Source organism: Oncorhynchus kisutch, linkage group LG5 (assembly GCF_002021735.2).
Source record: "Oncorhynchus kisutch isolate 150728-3 linkage group LG5, Okis_V2, whole genome shotgun sequence".
Lineage (NCBI taxonomy): Eukaryota > Metazoa > Chordata > Actinopteri > Salmoniformes > Salmonidae > Oncorhynchus > Oncorhynchus kisutch.
The window spans coordinates 24,352,309-24,372,843 of record NC_034178.2 but is presented as its reverse complement, the minus strand read 5'-3'; the positions used below and the strand labels follow the sequence as shown (position 1 = coordinate 24,372,843).

Genomic DNA, 20,535 nt, shown 5'->3' with positions numbered 1-20,535 from the left:
GTACGTGATTGAGAAAAAACATAACTAGCCAAATTGACATGATCTGTCTTTAGCTAGCTAGGTAATTTGATGTGGTCAATCATTTCAATGTAGCCTATTATATCTGTCAGCAGCATTAAACACTCTTAAAAACAATGTTGAAAAGGGGATCGTGCTAGCAAGCTAACTACAAATAAAAAAGTACATTTAGCCAACTGACACTGTGCAAAGTTTCTAGCTACTGGTACTAGTTTGCAAATATTATCAGCTAGCTGGCTAGCTATACACATTACATGGACAAATACATGGGCAATTGCCACCTCCTGCTGCTTGACAGCCAGATCCATAAAAGATGGAACATTAACCTAAACCACACATAGAGCTCCTAGCGAATATTTTCCAACTGTCCAGATTCCTTTTACAACTGTCCCGTGATCTGGTTTTAATGTCCATTCTAGAATGTCCTTCTAGCCAATCAGCAACAAGTATTCAACAATGTTCTGGTATAAAAAAATATAGTAATAGTACGATATTTATACCATAGTATACTATAGTATTTATTCTTGTGGGTTGTCTATGTGCATGATGAACTACTTTACCCATAATGCTCTGTATGACATACCTGGTTTTCACTGTGTGTGTGTGTGTGTGTGTGTGTGTGTGTGTGTGTGTGTGTGTGTGTGTGTGTGTGTGTGTGTGTGTGTGTGTGTGTGTGTGTGTGTTTGTTTGTGTGTCTACACAGGATGATGAGATCAACCAGCAGAGTCAGCTGGCGGAGAAGCTGAAGGAGCAGATGCTGGACCAGGAAGAGGTACAACACCCTCCCTCTACTCAGCCCAATGTTCTTCCTCATCTATCTTCCTCTATCCCTCTGTTATTCAGCCCATCTGAGCTTACTTAGACTGAGTAGTTGGCAGGAGATGATTAATTTACATTTTTGTCAAGCAAAGAGCAGAAATCTGTGCCAAAAATACTGTCAAATGAAAAATGAATCTGCAGGGTGATTTAATTTCATTTATACTGAACAAAAATATAAACGCAATGTAAATTGTTTCATGAGCTGAAATAAAAGATCACAGAAATGTTCTATACACACAAAAAGCTTATTTGTCTCAAATTTTGTGCACTAATTTGTTTACATCACGGTTAGTGAGCATTTCTCATTTGCCAAGATAACCCATCCACCTGACAGAAGCTGATTAAACAGCATGATCATTACCGAGGTGGTCCTTATGCTGGGGACAAAAAAGTCCACTCAAAATGGGCAGATAATTCACACTACACAATGCCACAGGTGTCTCAAGTTTTGAGGGAGCGTGCAATTGGCATGCTGACTGCAGGAATGTACACCAGAGCTGATACCAGAGAATGGAATGTTAATTTCTCTACCATTGTTTTAGAGAATTTGGCAGTATGTCCAACTGGCCTCACTACCGCAGACCTCATGTAACCACGCCATCCCAGGACCTCTAAATCCAGCTTCTTCGCCTGCGGGATTGTCTGAGAACAGCCACCCGGACAGCTGATGAAACTATGGATTGCACAAATGCAGAATTTCTGCACAAACTATCAGAAACCATGTCAGGGAATCTGATCTGCGTGCTCATCGGCCTCACCAGGGTCTTGACAAGACTGCAGTTCGTTGTCGTAACCTACTTCAGTGGGCAAATGCTCACCTTCAATGGCCACTGGCACGCTGGAGAAGTGTGCACTTCACAGATGAATCCTGGTTTCAACTGTACCAGGCAGATGACAGACAGCAATTAGGGGCTTGTGTGGTCGAGCGGTTTTCTGATATCAAAGTTGTGAACAGAATGCCCCATTGTGACAGTGGGGTTATGGCCAGGGATAAGCTACTGACAGCGAACCAATTGTCCTGCCATTCATCCACCGCCATCACTTCATGTTTCAGCATGATAATGCACGGCCCCATTTCACAAGGATCTGTACATAATTCCTGGAAGCTGAAAATCTCCCAGTTCTTCCATGGCTTGCATACTCATCAGACATGTCACCCATTGAGCATGTTTGGGATGCTCTGGATTGACTTGTACGACAGCCTGTTCTAGTTCCCGCCAATATCCAGCAACATCACACAGCCATTGAGGAGGAGTGGGACAACATTCCACAGGCAACAATCAACAGCTTGATCAACTCTTTGCAAAGGAGATGTGTCCCGCTGCATGAGGCAAATGGTGGTCACACCAGATACTGATTGGTGTTCAGATCCAGGCTCCTACTTTTTTTTAAAGTATCAATAGATGCGTATCTGTATTCCCAGTCATGTGAAATCCATAGATTAAGCCTGAATTAATTTATTACAATTTACTGATTTCCTTGAACTGTAACTCAGTAAAACTCTTTGAAATTGTTGCATGTTGCAGTTATTTTTGTTCAGTGTAATTTCATTTGGCAATTGTATTGAGAACTCAACTCACGTTGGATAATCTGTCATCACTTTTATTTTATTTCTAATGCTATGGTTATGGTTATTCAGCCTGGGAACTGGCCCAAATGTTGAGGCGCTATGCTCTAAGGAGCTATCGAAGATAAGTGAGTGATGGTTATTGGGTTTTTGTGTAACTCCCAGCTCCTGGTCTCCTCCCGTGGGGACAGTGAGAAGGTGTCATCAGAGCTGGGCAGACTACAGATGGAGAGTGACATTGCCAAGGCGGAGGTTGGTTGGCCGATTAATTGAGTGATTGATTGATTGAATTTATTTGACAATTGAATACATATAGAGCCAGTAAATTACAATAATAAAGTCAGTTACTGATTTCACTTGTGGTCTATAGGTGAAGGAGGTTCTACAGGCCTTAGAGGAGCTGGCTGTTAACTACGACGAGAAGAGCCAGCAGGTGGAGGATAAGAGTCTACAGAATAAACTACTGGCTGAGGAACTGGCCAAGAAAATGGTAAGTCAGAGGGAGGGGATTACACTTAATCTGTTCGTCCGTTCTTTACGTACATCTGTCCCCATCCGCCCATCCACACAACCAGCCCTATGTGCATTACTGTAACCTTTTGATAAATCCATCTAAATGTGTATTTGTACTGTGCCTTTCCTCCATCCATGCATCCATCCAACTACAGTTATATCTATCATTCTATTCCTTTGGTGAGTGCTTATGTGTGTGTCTCAGGGGGATAGGATAAATTAAAAAAGATAAGTCACAGTCTCTTCTTCTTCTCCCCCCAACTCCAGGCCCACCTGATGCGAATTGAGGCGGAGCTGTCTCGTCTACAGGAAGTGAGCAGTCATCAGAGGAAACGCATCGCTGAGGTTCTCAACGGCCTAATGAGGGACCTCTCTGAGTTCAGTGCCATCGTAGGCAACAAAGACATCAAACTGGTCAGAACTTTACTTTAGTTGTAAAAAGATGATTTCTGAGTTGACTTCACTTTGCTTGATTGTTGATTCTTGATACCTGACTTTTACTTAACAAAAAGGACATCAAACTGGTACGTCTGCTACAGTGGAGGCTGCTGAGGGGAGAACAGCTCATAATAATGGCCAGAATGAAGCAAATGGAATCAAACACCTGGAAACCATGTGTTTGATACCATTCCACTGATTCCACTCAAGTCATTACCACAAGCCCATTCTCCCCAATTACGGTGACACCAACTTCCTGTGGTCTGCTGTTACCAAGAGTACACTTATTTTTTTGACCTTTTTTTAAATAGGCAAGTCAGTTAAGAGCAAATTCTTATCTACAATGACGGCCACAGTTAACTGCCTTGTTCAGGGGCAGAACAACAAATGTTAACCATGTCAGCTCAGGGATTTGATCTTGCAACCTTTTTGGTTACTGACCCTACACAGTAACCACTAGGCTACCTGCTGCACCCTCATAGAAGTAAAGGTGCCTGAAAGAACATTTTGGGTTGCCGTACAGGCAGAACCTTTCCCGCTGAAAAAGGTTCCCCTTCTGAAAAGGGTATTTTTAATAATGTAATGTAGAAGTGGCAGCCTATCAGACTGAAGGTCTAGCTTATTGGAGGTTTGGCATTCAGATATTTATTTTTGGTCACCCTTTAGCTTAAATGTCATTCCTGTTCATCATGTTAAGTTTGTGCAAATTAAAATGTTTCTTGGATATTTTTTACAGTATATATTTTTATATAATATTAACATTGCTGATTACATACAGTAATAAAGGGGTAACTTTGGGATTTGCATAGGCTTTTGAGGGGATCATACACCTCTGTTAGCTTAATTGAAACTACAAAACTGTCAGAGTTCAACCTTAACGTCTAATGGCAGTACAACCTAACAGATGTAATGACATTTGCTCTAACAGGTGGCCCCAAAAATATATTTTTATTTTATTTAACCAGGCGAGTCAGTTAAGAACAAATTCTTATTTACAATGACAGCCTCCCGGGGAACATTGGGTTAGCTGCCTTGTTCAGGGGCAGAACAACATATTTTTACCTTGTCAGCTCAGGGATTCAATCTAGCAACCTTTCGGTTACTGGCCCAACGCACTAACCACTAGGCCAACTGCCACACCTATCTTAAAGCCACGCCACTACTAAGCCACGCCTCCACTCCAGGTTCCTACATTGAACCATTCAAGTTTCCTCTATGAACCCCTCAACTAACTGAAGGTGCAAATATGAACCATTGACTAGCAATGGTTGCTTAAGGAATTCCAGGGGTTCCACGAGGATCACCAGGGTTCCTTGAGTCACCAATAATTCTAAGCGTGTACGGCCTGTACACCTGTATAAAAAATAGGAGTGCTGATCTAGACTCTAAACTCCTATCTCTGAGAACCTCTCCTAGAACACTGGAGGTCGAGGCTAGGTTTCCCAGTCCATATACAGTGGCAAGAAAAAGTATGTGAATAAATTGGTTTAATCTGATCTTCACAACAATAGACAAACACAGTGTGCTTAAACTAATAACACACATATTAACACACTTTTCTTGTCTGTATTGAATACATCATTGAAACATTCACAGTGTAGGTAGGAAAAAGTATGTGAACCCCTAGGCTAATGGCTTCTCCAAAAGCTAATTGGAGTCAGGAGTCACCTAACCTGGAGTTCAATCAATGAGACGAGATTGGAGATGTCGGTTAGAGCTGTCTTGACCTATAAAAACCACTCACAAAATTTGAGTTTGCTATTCACAAGAAGCATTGCCTGATGTGAACTATGCCTCGAAAAGAGATCTCAGACTGTCACGCCCTGGTCTTAGTATTTTGTGTTTTCTTTCTTTATTTGGTTAGGCTAGGTTTTGGGATTGTGGCTTAGTGGGGTTTTCTAGCATAGTCTATGGTTGCCTGAGGCAGTTCTCAATCAGAGGCAGGTGATTCTAATTGTCTCTGATTGGGAACCATATTTAGGCAGCCATATTCTTTGAGTGTTTCATGGGTGATCGTTCCTGTCTCTGTGTTTATTGTCACCAGATAAGGCTCAGTCACTTTGGTTTTTCTTTTTTCCTTGTTTTGGAAGAGAAGAGAACGAGCGCCATTCTCCTTGCGGAGATGGTGCTAAATACATCAACACGGTCGGTCCCTGGGATTGGGCTGGCCAATACGATTCGTTTTGCTTGGAAGGAAAAGGAGTTGGAGCCTTTAGGACGGGAAACTTTTGGAAGGATAATATTGATGGGGATTCTAAAGCTGACGGTGAAGGACGTGTTTTGTTTCCAAGGCAACTCGTTGGAGGGAGCATACGACGTGGCACTATATACAGAGGAGAAACACGATGATATCCTGAGAAGGGCAAGAGCAGTGGGAGGCGAGAGGCTGATGAGCCACTATGAAATAACAAGCCTGGCGAAGAATAACTTTAGGGTTGTAACGGTCAACATTTACAACCCATACGTTAAGGATGAAGAGGTGAGGGCCTTTCTGGGGAGATACATGGATAACGTCTCCTCAGCAAGGCACCTCAAAGACTCCCTTGGGTTTTGGAATGGGAGGAGAGGCTTCCAGGCCCTCCTCAGAGAGGACCCAAAGGGACATGGTGGCTACCTCCATCCTCCTGCTATGTTCTCCCTAGGGGCTGACAGGGGGACGTTGTTTTATACACGTCAGCCCCCATTTTGCAGGCGCTGTATGGCCTACGGCCACATATTCGCCTCGTGCAGCACAAGAAAATGCAGATTTTGTGGATCTGAGGAACACGAGGCGAAGGATTGTGACAAGCCTAAGGCGTGCCACGGGTGTGGCTCGTCAGCACACCTGTGGCGGGGGTGCCCGGCTCGTCAGAGGTCATATGCGTCTGCGGCTGGGGGGGGAGCAGGAGCGGGGGATGGGGGAAGAAGAGGGGGGGAAGGAAGCAAGCCTCATGACCAGAGTACAGGTCCAGAGGGGAAGGCCGCAAGGAAGGAGGAGGAGCAAGAAGCGGCGGATGGAAGAGAGAAGGAAACGGAAGGCACGGGAGTAGGAGAACCAGGAAAAGCGGCGGAAGAAGGCAACCGAGTGGAGGAGCATGAGAGAGAAGAAAGCGAGGGAGGAGTGTTGGAGAAGGAGACGGTGGAAGAGCAAGTGGACTGGGGGGAAAGTGCCCTGGTGGAAGAGATGAGGGGTATGGTGGAGGAGCTGGTGGGGGGGGAGGGTGGTATCTCTCCACTACCGCCATCACCAAAGAAGAGAATGAAGAGGAGGGTGCGATTGGCCGACAGTGAGAGGGAGGGGATGGCCAAGAGAGTGATGGGGGTGGGAGAAACCTCTGGGTTGCTGCTGGTTTCCCCAGGCCCTCAACTTCTGTTGGGTGGGGACACACCTAACAAGACTCAGGACTGGGTACAGGAGGAGGTGGGGAGTTTTTTGTTTGGGGACTCAGCCTCCCCGATTTTTTTCCAATCCAGCTGCAGCACTGGGGAGGGGGAGGATTGTGGGGGTAGACCCAGGGTGCAGGGCACCCCGGAGCCAAACACTATTCCTGCATCCTGGGTTGGTGAGATGGAGGAAGTGGGGGGGATGTCGGGAGTACGGATGGTGTTTTCACCGGTAGATATGGAGCAGGGGAGCATCGGGTGAGTCTCCTGTTTTTGTTTTTTTCTGTCTGGGTTTAGAATTTGAGTGTATTACATGTTTTTATTTGATTCTTTCATGGGGTCTAATTTTATTTTTGTTACTTTAAATGTAAGGGGTTTAAGGGATTTTGTTAAGAGGAGGGCGGTTTTTAGTTATTTGGAGGGTGTGGGGTTTGATTTTTGTTTTTTACAGGAGGTTCACCTGAGGGATGGAGGGGATGTTAGTAGGTTTAAGAGGGAGTGGGACAAGGGGGAGTCGGTTTGGGGTATTGGGGGGGTGCACTCATCGGGGGTAGGGATTTTGTGTGGGCACAGGGAGGTAAAAGTGGAGGATTCTTTTGTGGTAATGCAGGGGAGGGTTATAGGGGTGGATGTCACGATAAGGGATTGTAAATTTAGATTAGTGGTGGTGTATGGGCCACAGGTGGTGGCAGACAGGAGGGAGATGGTGGACTGTCTGACGCCCCTGTGTGTCACAAATAGGAAATTAGTGATAGGGGGGGATTTTAATACAGATTTAGGAATAGGGGGGGATAGCAGTGCAGGCGCCATTACCAGGCTAATGGCTTGCCATGGTCTGGTTGATGGTGGTCTGCACACTACTCCGAAAATGGCCGGTCCTACATGGCGCAACTCCAGGGGGGTTGAGCGGAGGCTCGACTATATTTTTGTACCCAGGTCTTTGGGTAAGTTGTCTGGGCGGCTGTTGCCTGTTTTCTTTTCGGATCACGACGGGGTGCTCCTGCAGGTGGGGTCTCCAGTCTGCCTCTTTGGTAGGGGGTACTGGAAGTTAGATCGGGATGTGCTGGAGGAGCAGGCTTTTGTTGACAGGTTTTATGATTTCTTTTGGAGGCTTGAAGGCCTCCGGTCCATGTGTGAGGGGGTGTTAGAGTGGTGGGAATTAGTTAAGGTGAGGATTAGGGCTTTTATAATAGGGTATTGCAAGAGGAAAAAAAGGGAGGAGAGGAGGGAGGTGGATCGTATCCAAAGGTTAATTGAACTCGAGTATGAGGCAGGCAACCTCGGCGGGTCGTTTGACTGGGAGAGATCCGCTACCCTAAAGGCGCAGCTCAGGGAGTTGCAGGAGCGGAAGGCTCGAGCTTTCCTGGAGCGTGCGCATAGTGGCTTTCTAGAACACAATGAGACTTGTTCCGCTATGTTCTTTAAGTCGGTTAGGGCCAGACAGAGTAGGAAGGTAATGCATGGCATTAGGGAAGAAAATGGTAGTATAGTTAGAGAACCAGAGGATATGGTCAGGGTGACAACTGATCATTTCCAAGGTTTATTTAAGGAAAGGGAAATAGATGTAGAGCAGGGAAATGTGTTTTTAGAACACTTGTCCAGGCGGTTGCCGGAGGACATTAGAGAAGTGATGGAGGCCCAGATTTCACTAGAAGAGGTTGAGAGCGCTCTTAGGAGGATGGGAAAAGGGAAGGTGCCTGGGATGGATGGGCTGCCGGCTGAGTTTTATCTCAAGTTTTGGGGTATACTTGGACCAGTGGTCCTCGAAGTCTTGAAGGCCATCCTTGAGACGGGGGTCCCGGGGGGATCAATGGCTGTTGGTGTGCTGTCACTTTTATATAAGAAGGGGGAAGTAACAGACCTTGGCAACTGGCGGCCATTGACCATGCTGTGCGTAGATTACAAGCTACTTGCAAAGGTTTTAGCAGACCGGTTGCGCACAGCCCTTCCCTACGTCGTTCATGAGGATCAGACGTGCGGGGTAGAGGGCCGCTCTATTAGATGGAACCTACAGTTAATCAGGGACTCTATCGCTTGGGTTGAAGATAGAGGACTGCTTTTAATGGTAGCAGCGCTAGATCAGGCGAAAGCCTTTGATCGCGTGAATAGATCCTTTTTATTCAGAGTGTTAGGTCGATTAGGATTTGGGGAGAAGTTCATAGGATGGATTCGTACATTATATGTCGGAGCGGGGTGCCGAGTTAGTGTAAATAGTCACTTGGGTGACGTTTTTGACCTCTCGTCTGGGGTCAGGCAGGGGTGCCCACTCTCGGCTCTCCTCTTCGTTCTGTACATGGAGCCTCTGGGGGCTGCCATTAGGGCAGACACAGGGGTGGAAGGCTTGTTGATCCCTGGAAGTGGTGGGCTGCGTGTTAAGATGACGCAGTACGCCGACGACACTTCCTTGCTGCTGTGCAAGGACTCGTGCCTGACAAGGTCCCTTGCCATCTTTGGGGATTTCACCCGAGCGTCGGGAGCGGTTCTGAACCATGCAAAGTCTTCCGTCAAGTTTTTCGGTAGATGGCGCGGTAGAACGGATGTGCCCGGGGGGTTATCTCTCTGTGAGGGGGCCCTGAGGATTCTCGGGGTCCATTTTGAGACCTCCGGCTCAGCGACGCTGAACTGGAACATGCGTATCGCAGTGGTACAGAGGAAGCTAGCAATGTGGAAGGCTAGGTATTTGTCTTTTATGGGCAAAGTCCTGGTCCTAAAGGTGGATGTGTTGCCGTCTCTTTTGTATTTGGCGTACATCTACCCATTGCCGGCTTGTCTGAGGAGGCCTCTAGTGAGGCTTGTGTTTCAGTTCATGTGGAGTGGCAGGTGCGAGTGGGTCGCCAGGGCGCGCATGATCTGTCCCATCGGGGAGGGAGGTAGGGGGGTACCACATTTCCCCCTCAAGCTGGACACAATTTTTGTTTCTTTCTTGTTAACGGAGCTTGCTCATCCAGTGATACACCCATCCGGTTACCTCCTGCGGGTGTTCTTCTCATATCAGGCGAGAAGCATAATGGTGTGGTCTAACACGGGTCCTCGGGCAGAACAGCTGCCGTGGCACTTTGGTCATGCGGCCAAGTGGCTGCGTGCGCACCCTGAGGTTGAAGTTGCCCGAGTAGGTTTAGATCACAGGCACCTGTACGAGGAGGCCAGAAAGGCAGGGAGTCCGGTGCCTGTAGTGGGCATCTCGGAAGTGGTCTGGGAGGGAGTGCAGATGCGGGGTCTGGACAACAGGCTCAAGGACCTGAATTGGTTGAGCCTCCATAGGTGCTTGCCGGTACGTTCCATCATGTACCGGTATAGTTTGGTGCAATCCCCCACCTGTCCAAGATCCTCTTGTGGCAGGGAGGAGACTGTGCGCCATGTCTTTTGGGACTGTGCCTTTGCCGGAGTAGTATGGTCTAGGGCACGGGTGTTGTTAGGTTTGGTAAGGGGGGATTTTGTATTGACGTGGGCCAGGTTAGAGAGAGGTGTAGGGAGAGCGAGAGGGACGGATAGGGACAGGTTTCTGCTCTGGCTTCTCATGAGTCTCTTTAAACGGGGGCTGTGGGAAGCCAGGCAGAACATGGTGAAGACAGGGAGAGATTGGGGGGTGGAAGGGATAGTGAGGAGGGTGGAAGGAGATTTGAGGGGGAGGATGAAGAGGGAGGAGAGGAAGTGGGGGCAGCATGCTGCTCGGGAGAGGTGGAAGGGGGGTTTAGGGCTGGGTGTCATTTAGATTTGTAAGGGGATAGATTAGGGATGGGGAGATAGGGAAAGGTATTTTGTAGGGTGACGGGAGGGAAGATGCTCCCCTGAGGTTTTGTTTGGGGTTTATGTTTAGTTAAATTAGTTAAATTAAAATACCATTATTTGAGTATGTATGAAAATTATGAGTTGTAAAGAATGAATGGTATTGAAGATAATAAATTATTTTTTATTAAAAAAAATAAGGCTCAGTCACTTTGGTTTTTCTTTTTTCCTTGTTTTGGAAGAGAAGAGAACGAGCGCCATTCTCCTTGTGGAGATGGTGCAAAATACATCAACACGGTCGGTCCCTGTGATTGGGCTGGCCAACACGATTCGGTTTGCTTGGAAGGAAAAGGAGTTGGAGTCCTTTAGGACGGGAAACTTTTGGAAGGATAATATTGATGGGGATTCTAAAGCTGACGGTGAAGGACGTGTTTTGTTTCCAAGGCAACTCGTTGAAGGGAGCATACGACGTGGCACTATATACAGAGGAGAAACACGATGATATCCTGAGAAGGGCAAGAGCAGTGGGAGGTGAGAGGCCGATGAGCCACTATGAAATAACAAGCCTGGCGAAGAACAACTTTAGGGTTGTAACTGTCAACATTTACAACCCATACGTTAAGGACGAAGAGGTGAGGGCCTTTCTGGGGAGATGCATGGATAACGTCTCCTCAGCAAGGCACCTCAAAGACTCCCTTGGGTTTTGGAATGGGATGAGAGGCTTCCAGGCCCTCCTCAGGGAGGACCCAAAGGGACATGGTGGCTACCTCCATCCTCCTGCTATGTTCTCCCTAGGGGCTGACAGGGGGACGTTGTTTTATGCACGTCAGCCCCCATTTTGCAGGCGCTGTATGGCCTACGGCCACATTTTCACGGGATTGTGACAAGCCTAAGGCGTGCCACGGGTGTGGCTCGTCAGCACACCTGTGGCGGGGGTGCCCGGATCGTCAGAGGTCATATGCGTCTGCGGCTGGGGGGGGAGCAGGAGCGGGGGATGGGGGAAGAAGAGGAGGGGAAGGAAGCACGCCTCATGACCAGAGTACAGGTCCAGAGGGGAAGGCCGCAAGGAAGGAGGAGGAGCAAGAAGCGGCGGATGGAAGAGAGAAGGAAACAGAAGGCACGGGAGTAGGAGAACCAGGAAAAGCGGCGGAAGAAGGCAACCGAGTGGAGGAGCATGAGAGAGAAGAAAGCGAGGGAGGAGTGGTGGAGAAGGAGACGGTGGTAGAGCAAGTGGAGTGGGGGGAAAGTGCTCTGGTGGAAGAGATGAGGGGTATGGTGGAGGAGCTGGCGGGGGGGAGGGTGGTATCTCTCCACTGCCACCATCACCAAAGAAGAGAATGAAGAGGAGGGTGAGATTGGCCGACAGTGAGAGGGAGGGGATGGTCAAGAGAGTGATGGGAGTGGGAGAAACCTCTGGGTTGCTGCTGGTTTCCCCAGGCCCTCAACTTCTGTTGGGTGGGGACACACCTAACAAGACTCAGGACTGGGTACAGGAGGAGGTGGGGAGTTTTTTGTTTGGGGACTCAGCCTCCCCGATTTTTTTCCAAACCAGCTGCAGCACTAGGGAGGGGGAGGAGTGTGGGGGTAGACCCAGGGTGCAGGGCACCCCGGAGCCAAACACTATTCCTGCATCCTGGGTTGGTGAGATGGAGGAAGAGGGGGGAATGTCGGGAGTACGGATGGTGTTTTCACCGGTAGATATGGAGCAGAGGAGCATCGGGTGAGTCTCCTGTTTTTGTTTGTTTTCTGTCTGGGTTTAGAATTTGAGTGTAAGGGGTTTAAGGGATTTTGTTAAGAGGAGGGCGGTTTTTAGTTATTTGGAGGGTGTGGGGTTTGATTTTTGTTTTTTACAGGAGGTTCACCTGAGGGATGGAAGGGATGTTAGTAGGTTTAAGAGGGAGTGGGACAAGGGGGAGTTGGCTTGGGGTATTGGGGGGGTGCACTCATCGGGGGTAGGGATTTTGTGTTGGCACAGGGAGGTAAAAGTGGAGGATTCTTTTGTGGTAATGCAGGGGAGGGTTATAGGGGTGGATGTCACGATAAGGGATTGTAAATTTAGATTAGTGGTGGTGTATGAGCCACAGGTGGTGGCAGACAGGAGGGAGATGGTGGACTGTCTGACGCCCCTGTGTGTCACAAATAGGAAATTAGTGATAGGGGGGGATTTTAATACAGATTTAGGAATAGGGGGGATAGCAGTGCAGGCGCCATTACCGGGCTAATGGCTTGCCATGGTCTGGTTGATGGTGGTCTGCACACTACTCCGAAAATGGCCGGTCCTACATGGCGCAACTCCAGGGGGGTTGAGCGGAGGCTCGACTATATTTTTGTACCCCGGTCTTTGGGTAAGTTGTCTGGGAGGCTGTTGCCTGTTTTCTTTTCGGATCACGACGGGGTGCTCCTGCTCCTGCAGTTAATCAGGGACTCCATCGCTTGGGTTGAAGATAGAGGACTGCCTTTAATGGTAGCAGCGCTAGATCAGGCGAAAACCTTTGATCGCGTGAATAGATCCTTTTTATTCAGAGTGTTAGGTCGATTAGGATTTGGGGAGAAGTTCATAGGATGGATTCATACATTATATGTCGGAGCGGGGTGCCGAGTTAGTGTAAATAGTCACTTGGGTGATGTTTTTGACCTCTCGTCTGGGGTCAGGCAGGGGTGCCCACTCTCGGCACTCCTGTTCGTTCTGTACATGGAGCCTCTGGGGGCTGCCATTAGGGCAGACACAGGGGTGGATTGCTTGTTGATCCCTGGAAGTGGTGGGCTGCGTGTTAAGATGACGCAGTACGCCGACGACACTTCCTTGCTGCTGTGCAAGGACTCGTGCCTGACAAGGTCCCTTGCCATCTTTGGGGATTTCACCCGAGCGTCGGGAGCGGTTCTGAACCATGCTAAGTCTTCCGTCAAGTGTTTCGGAAGATGGCGCGGTAGAACGGATGTGCCTGGGGGGTTATCTCTCTGTGAGGGGGCCCTGAGGATTCTCGTGGTCCATTTTGAGACCTCTGGCTCAGCGACGCTAAACTGGAACATGCGTATCGCAGTGGTACAGAGGAAGCTAGCAATGTGGAAGGCTAGGTATTTGTCTTTTATGGGCAAAGTCCTGGTCCTAAAGGTGGATGTGTTGCCGTCTCTTTTGTATTTGGCGTACATCTACCCATTGCCGGCTTGTCTGAGGAGGCCTCTAGTGAGGCTTGTGTTTCAGTTCATGTGGAGTGGCAGGTGCGAGTGGGTCGCCAGGGCACGCATGCTCTGTCCCATCGGGGAGGGAGGTAGTGGTGTACCACATTTCCCCCTCAAGCTGGACACAATTTTTGTTTCTTTCTTGTTAACGGAGCTTGCTCATCCAGTCCGGTTACCTCCTGCAGGTGTTCTTCTCGTATCAGGCGAGAAGCGTAATGGTGTGGTCTAACACGGGTCCTCGGGCGGAACAGCTGCCGTGGCACTTTGGTCATGCGGCCAAGTGGCTGGGTGCGCACCCTGAGGTTGAAGTTGCCAGAAAGGCAGGGAGTCCGGCGCCTGTAGTGGACATCTCGGAAGTGGTCTGGGAGGGAGTGCAGGCGTGGGGTCTGGACAACAGGCTCAAGGACCTGAATTGGTTGAGCCTCCATAAGTTCTTGCCGGTACGTTCCATCATGTACCGGTATAGTTTGGTGCAATCCCCCACCTGTCCAAGATCCTCTTGTGGCAGGGAGGAGACTGTGCGCCATGTCTTTTGGGACTGTGCCTTTGCCGGAGTAGTATGGGCTAGGGCACGGGTGTTGTTAGGTTTGGTAAGGGGGGATTTTGTATTGACGTGGGCCAGGTTAGAGAGAGGTGTAGGGAGAGCGAGAGGGACGGATAGGGACAGGTTTCTGCTCTGGCTTCTCATGAGTCTCTTTAAACGGGGGCTGTGGGAATCCAGGCAGAACATGGTGAAGACAGGGAGAGATTGGGGGGTGGAAGGGATAGTGAGGAGGGTGGAAGGAGATTTGAGGGGGAGGATGAAGAGGGAGGAGAGGAAGTGGGGGCAGCATGCTGCTCGGGAGAGGTGGAAGGGGGGTTTAGGGCTGGGTGTCATTTAGATTTGTAAGGGGATAGATTAGGGACGGGGAGATAGGGAAAGGTAGTTTGTAGGGTGACGGGTGACGGGGAGGGAAGATGCTCCCCTGAGGTTTTGTTTGGGGTTTTTGTTTAGTTAAATTAAAATACCATTATTTGAGTATGTATGAGAATTATGAGTTGTAAAGAATGAATGGTATTGAAGATAATAAATTATTTTTTATTTAAAAAAAAAGATAGGCTGTATATGTTTCTTGTTTTTGTATTATCGTGTTTTTTTTGTTTATTAAACATGTATCAAAATTACCACGCTGCATTTTGGTCCGACTCTCCTACGACGGAAGAAAACCGTAACACAGACCTACGATTAAGACTGGTTTACTTGCATGAAGCTGGAAAGGGTTACAAAAGTTTCACAACGCTACTGGCAAAATATTTTGTTGACAGATGAAACTACAGTTGAGTTGTTTGGAAGGAACACACAACACTATGTGTGGAGAAAAAAAGCCACAGGACACCAACATCAAAACTTCATCCCAACTGTAAAGTATGGTGGAGGGAGCATCATGGTTTGGGGCTGCTTAGCTGCCTCAGGGCTTGGATAGCTTGCTATCATCGACAGAAAAGTGAATTCCCAAGTTTATCAAGACATTTTGCAGGAGAATGTTAGGCCGTCTGCCAATTGAAGCTCAACCACCCAAAACACAGAAGTAAATCAACAACAGAATGGCTTCAACAGCAGAAAATACGCCTTCTGGAGTGGCCCAGTCAGAGTCCTGACCTCAACCCGATTGAGATGCTGTGGCATGACCTCAAGAGAGCAGTTCACACCAGACATCCCAAGAATATTGCTGAACTGAAACAGTATTGTAAAGAGGAAGGTTCCAAAATTCCTCCTGACCATTGTGCAGTTCTGATCCACAGCTACAGAAAACATTTGGTTGAGGTTATTGCTTTCAAAGGAGGCTCAACCAGTTATTAAATCCAAGGGTTCACATACTTTTCCTACCCTGCACTGTGAATGTTTACACGGTGTGTTCAACAAAGACATGAAAACGCATAATTGTTTGTGTTATTAGGTTAAGCAGACTGTGTTTGTCTATTGTTGTGACCTAGATGAAGTTCAGATCAAATGTTATGACCAATATATGCAGAAACCCAGGTACTTCCAAAGGGTTCACATACCTTTTCTTGACACTGTATCTAAGTCATTGTGATCTAAAAGGCAAACTTGTACTGTCAGGACCCCTGATATACTTTCTGAATACAGGCCCAGATAGGCACAGCTATCTCTCATTTAATGATTTTAAGAGTTCATCTTTTTCTAGTATGAAAAACAATACTTTGAAGTTTCACTCCAAAAGGCCCTCAGCGGAAGTACCTCATGCCAGTTGTCAGGGAGAGCAGAGTTTTCTGTCAACAACATCACTGTTGTCATATTTAGATGGTAATTGATGTGGCGTTTGCTAAATGATCTGTAATATAATGGATGTTTGTTTTTACAAATAAACGGCAGAAGTCTTTCTCTTTACCTCATTCTCTTTCTCTCTCTCTGTTTCTTTCTTTCATTCTCTCTCTCCTACTCTCTGTTCAGCTCTCTATCTCCTTTTTCTCTCTCAAATTCAAAAGCCTTTATTGGTGTGGAAAGTGTAGCCATATACATTGCCAAAGCAAACATATAGGAACATATTGAATCAATGATAATGGTAATCTTTGTCTCTTCCCCCAGCCAATGGAAATAACGGGTGCGATCGAGGAGGAGTTTACGGTGGCCCGTCTCTACATCAGTAAGATCAAGTCGGAGGTCAAGTCCATGGTGAAACGCTGTCGTCAGCTGGAGAACCTTCAGATGGAGTGTCATAGGAAGATGGAGGAGACGGGAAGAGAGCTGTCCTCCTGCCAACTCCTCATCTCACAGGTCAGGGACGGGGCATACTCAGAGTACCTTTTAGTATGCAGAAGAATCAAGGGTATACTAGAAGTACATTTGAAGAGTTACTTTCCACAATTTTTTTATATTTGTGTTTTTTCACTAGAAATTATTGCTAATGTGTCATGTCTTGTGGGGTATGAATGGGTGTCAATGCCTCTCAAAAATGCAAGTAGTGTTGAAGTCAGTCTCTCCTCCACTTTGAGCCATTAGAGATTGACATGCATATTATTAATGTTAACTCTCGTGTACATCCAAGGGGCCATCCGTGCTGCCCTGTTTGGAGCCAAATGCACATTTCTTTGTGGCACCTGAACACACGACTGAACAGTAGTCCAGGTGGGACAAACTAGGGCCTGTAGGACCTGCCTTGTTGATAGTGCTGTTACGAGAGCAGAGTACCACTTTATTATGGACAGACTTCTCCCCACCTTAGCTACTGTTGTATCAATATGTTTTGACCATGACAGTTTACAATCCAGGGATACTCCACCAAGCAGTTTAGTCACCTCAACTTGCTCAATTTCCACATTATGCATTATAAGATTTACAGTAGTTGAGGTTTAGGGTTTAGTGAATGATTTGTCCCAAATACAATGCTATTAGATTTTTGAAATACTAATTTATTCCTTGCCACCCATTCTGAAACTAACTGCAGCTCTTTGTTAAGTGCAGTCATTTCAGTCTCTGTAGTATCTGACGTGTATAGTGTTGAGTCATCCGCATACAGAAACACACTGGCTTTACTCCAAGCCAGTTGCATGTTGTTAGTAAAGATTGAAAAAATTAAGGGACCTAGACAGCTGCTCTGTGGAATTCCTGATTCTACCTGGATTTTCTTGGAGAGGCTTCCATTAAAGAACACCCTCTGTGTTTTGTGTGATGGAGGTGAGGGATGGGCAACACAAAAAATCATAACTCATCAGGAGGGGCCACAGTGGCTCAGAGGTCTGCATCCCACATCCATCTCCACATATGCAGTCAGAGCCAGCCTTTTGGGGGCCCTAAGTGAAGATTTGTTGGAGTGGCCCATCCAACTTGCTAGCAAAAGAAGATACTAAAATGTTATAACATTATAACTAATTTCCTGAAATTCTACACATTTTGCCTTAGGTTGGAGAGAACTGTTTGCAGTTTTTCATATGATATCTGAGTAAGAGTGACTTACAAAATACATAGAGCCCCCCCGGTTGCAGGCCTACAAAAGGGCAGGCTGTATGCGGCCCGCCAGTTGCCCATCCCTGATGTAGGCTAATCTTTGTACTGTAGTTGCTGCCATAGCATAGCCACCAGCCAGAGTTGCTGAAAAAACACCACTACTGTCTGCCTCGTGCCTAGCCAATGTTTGCAATGATGATGAAAACATAACATTCAATTGCTAATTAGACTTTGTCTGTGTCTTGCTTGTGTTTGATATGCTGCCTAAATGGCTGCATGTACTTCCCATTTGAGTTTTACATTAAGTTTTACAAACATGTTGATCATACTCTCCGTAGCCGATGTGAGCAAGACCTTTAAAAAGGTCAACATTCACAAGGCCACTGGATCAGACCAGGGGTGTACTCAGAGCATGCGTGAACCAATCGCACTCCACACTGCCCTTTCCCACCTGGACAAAAGGAACACCTACAGTTCAAGTCGGAAGTTTATATACACTTCGGTTGGAGTCATTTAAAACTTGTTTTTCAACCACTCCACAAATGTATTGTTAACAAACTATAGATTTGGCAAGTCGGTTAGGACATCTACTTTGTGCATGACACAAGTAATCTTTCCAACAATTGTTTACAGACATATAATTTGTCACACTTTCCTCCAAAGTCGGTCCCTCTCCTTATTCGGGCGGTGTTTGGCGATCGACGTCACCGACCTTCTAGCCATCACTGATCCATTTTTCATTTTCCATTGGTTTTGTCTTGTCTTCCTTCACACCTGGTTCCAATTCCATCAATGACATGTTGTGTATTTAACCCCCCCTCATGTCCTTGTTGGAAAATTGTTTTGTTTGTATGTGATGTGCATTTTAGTGTTGGTGTGCGGCAGGTTTTTGTACCCACTTGTTATTTTGTACATTTTGGTTGTTTTGGAGTTTTGTCAGCATTTATTAAACAACTCCGTTTATACCAAGTTCGTTCTCCTGCGCCTGACTTCCCTGCCACAAACACCCACCCCTTACATAATTTCACTTATAATTCACTGTATCACAATTTCAGTGGGTCAGATGTTTACCTACACTAAGTTGACTGTGCCTTTAAACAGCTTGGAAAATTCCAGAAAATTATGTCATGGCTTAGAAACTTCTGATAGGCTTATTGACATCATTTGAGGTGTACCTGTGGATATATTTCAAGGCCTACCTTCAAACTCAGTGCCTCTTTGCTTGACATAATGGGAAAATCAAAAGAAATCAGCCAAACCTCAGAAAAGAAATGTATACCTCCACAAGTCTGTTTTTTATTGAGTTTTTATTTCACCTTTATTTAACCAGGTAGGAGAGTTGAGAAAGTTCTCATTTACAACTGCGACCTGGCCAAGATAAAGCTAAGCAGTGCGACACAAACAACACAGAGTTACACATGGAATAAACAAACATACAGTCAATAATACAATAGAAAAATTATATATACAGTGTGTGCAAATGAGGTAGGATAAGGGAGGTAAGGCAATAAATAGGCTATAGTGGCAAAATAATTACAATATAGCAATTAACACTGGAGTGATAGATGTGCAGAAGATGAGTTTGCAAGTAGAGATACTGAGGTGCAAAGGAGCAAAATAAAATAAATAACAGTATGGGGATGAGGTAGTTGGATGGGCTATAAACAAATACTCTACATGTCAACCCCATGCCGTGATTAGATAGTGAAAACACACCAATGTTTTATAAGTTCTTTAAACAATCCAAGGTAATTTACCAAGATTTCTGAAAATGGATATATAGCATTTGGGAATAAAACTCTTAATTTAGTCTGAGTGCACCTTTCAGCTTATTCTGGAGCGCTTAGTCGTTCAAGTGGGAAGCTTATTTGCTCTGATGCCAGATGTGTGGATGTTACCTTATGCTTTCATTCAAGTATCTTCATGCACCTCATCATCTTGTTTAGGGTGTGAGGTTGATTCTCATTGGTCATAACATTGGTTGTATCATTGATTGTGTTTTATGTGTGTGCAGCATGAGGCGAAGATCCACTCTCTGACAGACTACATGCAGAACATAGAGCTGAAGAATAGACAGCTGGAGGATAACTATGACTCTCTGAGTGAAGAGCTGGCCAAACTCCATGCCCAAGGTAAATTTGTCATCCCAATGACTACAACATAATGCAGTGCAGTGTTAAACTGAGTTTTAAACTCCAGGTGCAAAGTAAAACTTCTGGCCCAGGGTACATGACTCAATGACTGACACTACAATTAGTGCAACACTGTGTATGCATTCCAGCGGCGCTGAAATGACGAGTGAAATGACAGTAAAGTGACTTGTTTGTAGGCATACGCTGAAATGCAAATATTTGTGTGTGTTTCAGAGAGCATGTCAGAGGTGACAAAGGGAGGGGACCAGGCGGACATCGAAGAGTCTGCTGATGTTAAGGTAACTATGCTCACTGACTATGACTATTTTGTGTTTTAAACGCTGTGTGTGTGTGTGTGTGTGTGTCTCCCTGTGTTTGTGTGTGAGTGCTAACTGTCTGTTTCTCTCCCTATTTCAGAGGGCTCTGGTGCAGCAGATGGAGTCTCACCGTGAGACGCACCACAAGCAACTGGGACGTCTCCGAGACGACATCAACGAGAAACAGAAGATCATTGACGACCTCACTGAGTCAGTACCTCTCTTCCCTCCATAACCCTCTACCCCTCTATCCCCCTCTCCCCCTCTCCTCATATATCCGTTTGTCACTCTCTCAACCTTCATCTCCCTTTCACTGAGTAAGTACCTTCCTCTCCTCCTCTCTCTCATCATCTTCTTCTCTCGCTCCCTTTCCCTCTTGTCGTGACATGACTATCATTAACCTGATGACTGTTATTTATAAAATCAATAAACTATGTTTAATTTTTACTCAATTGAATTGATCATGTAACAATTAAGGAATTTGGGGCACCATGGGAAAGTTGTTTAACAAGTTAC

At 46.4% G+C, this 20,535-nt stretch overlaps 1 protein-coding gene across 1 annotated transcript in view; it reads left to right on the top strand.

Moving 5' to 3' along the window:
- Positions 1-20,535, top strand: part of LOC109890791 (kinesin heavy chain) — a 138,063-nt gene that overhangs the window by 69,753 nt on the left and 47,775 nt on the right. Inside the window, exons 13-20 of the mRNA XM_031824700.1 lie at positions 722-790; positions 2,570-2,656; positions 2,775-2,894; positions 3,185-3,331; positions 16,212-16,400; positions 19,585-19,702; positions 19,937-20,001; positions 20,120-20,229. Coding sequence (XP_031680560.1) covers positions 722-790; positions 2,570-2,656; positions 2,775-2,894; positions 3,185-3,331; positions 16,212-16,400; positions 19,585-19,702; positions 19,937-20,001; positions 20,120-20,229 — 905 coding nt within the window. The remainder of the gene's footprint in view (positions 1-721; positions 791-2,569; positions 2,657-2,774; positions 2,895-3,184; positions 3,332-16,211; positions 16,401-19,584; positions 19,703-19,936; positions 20,002-20,119; positions 20,230-20,535) is intronic.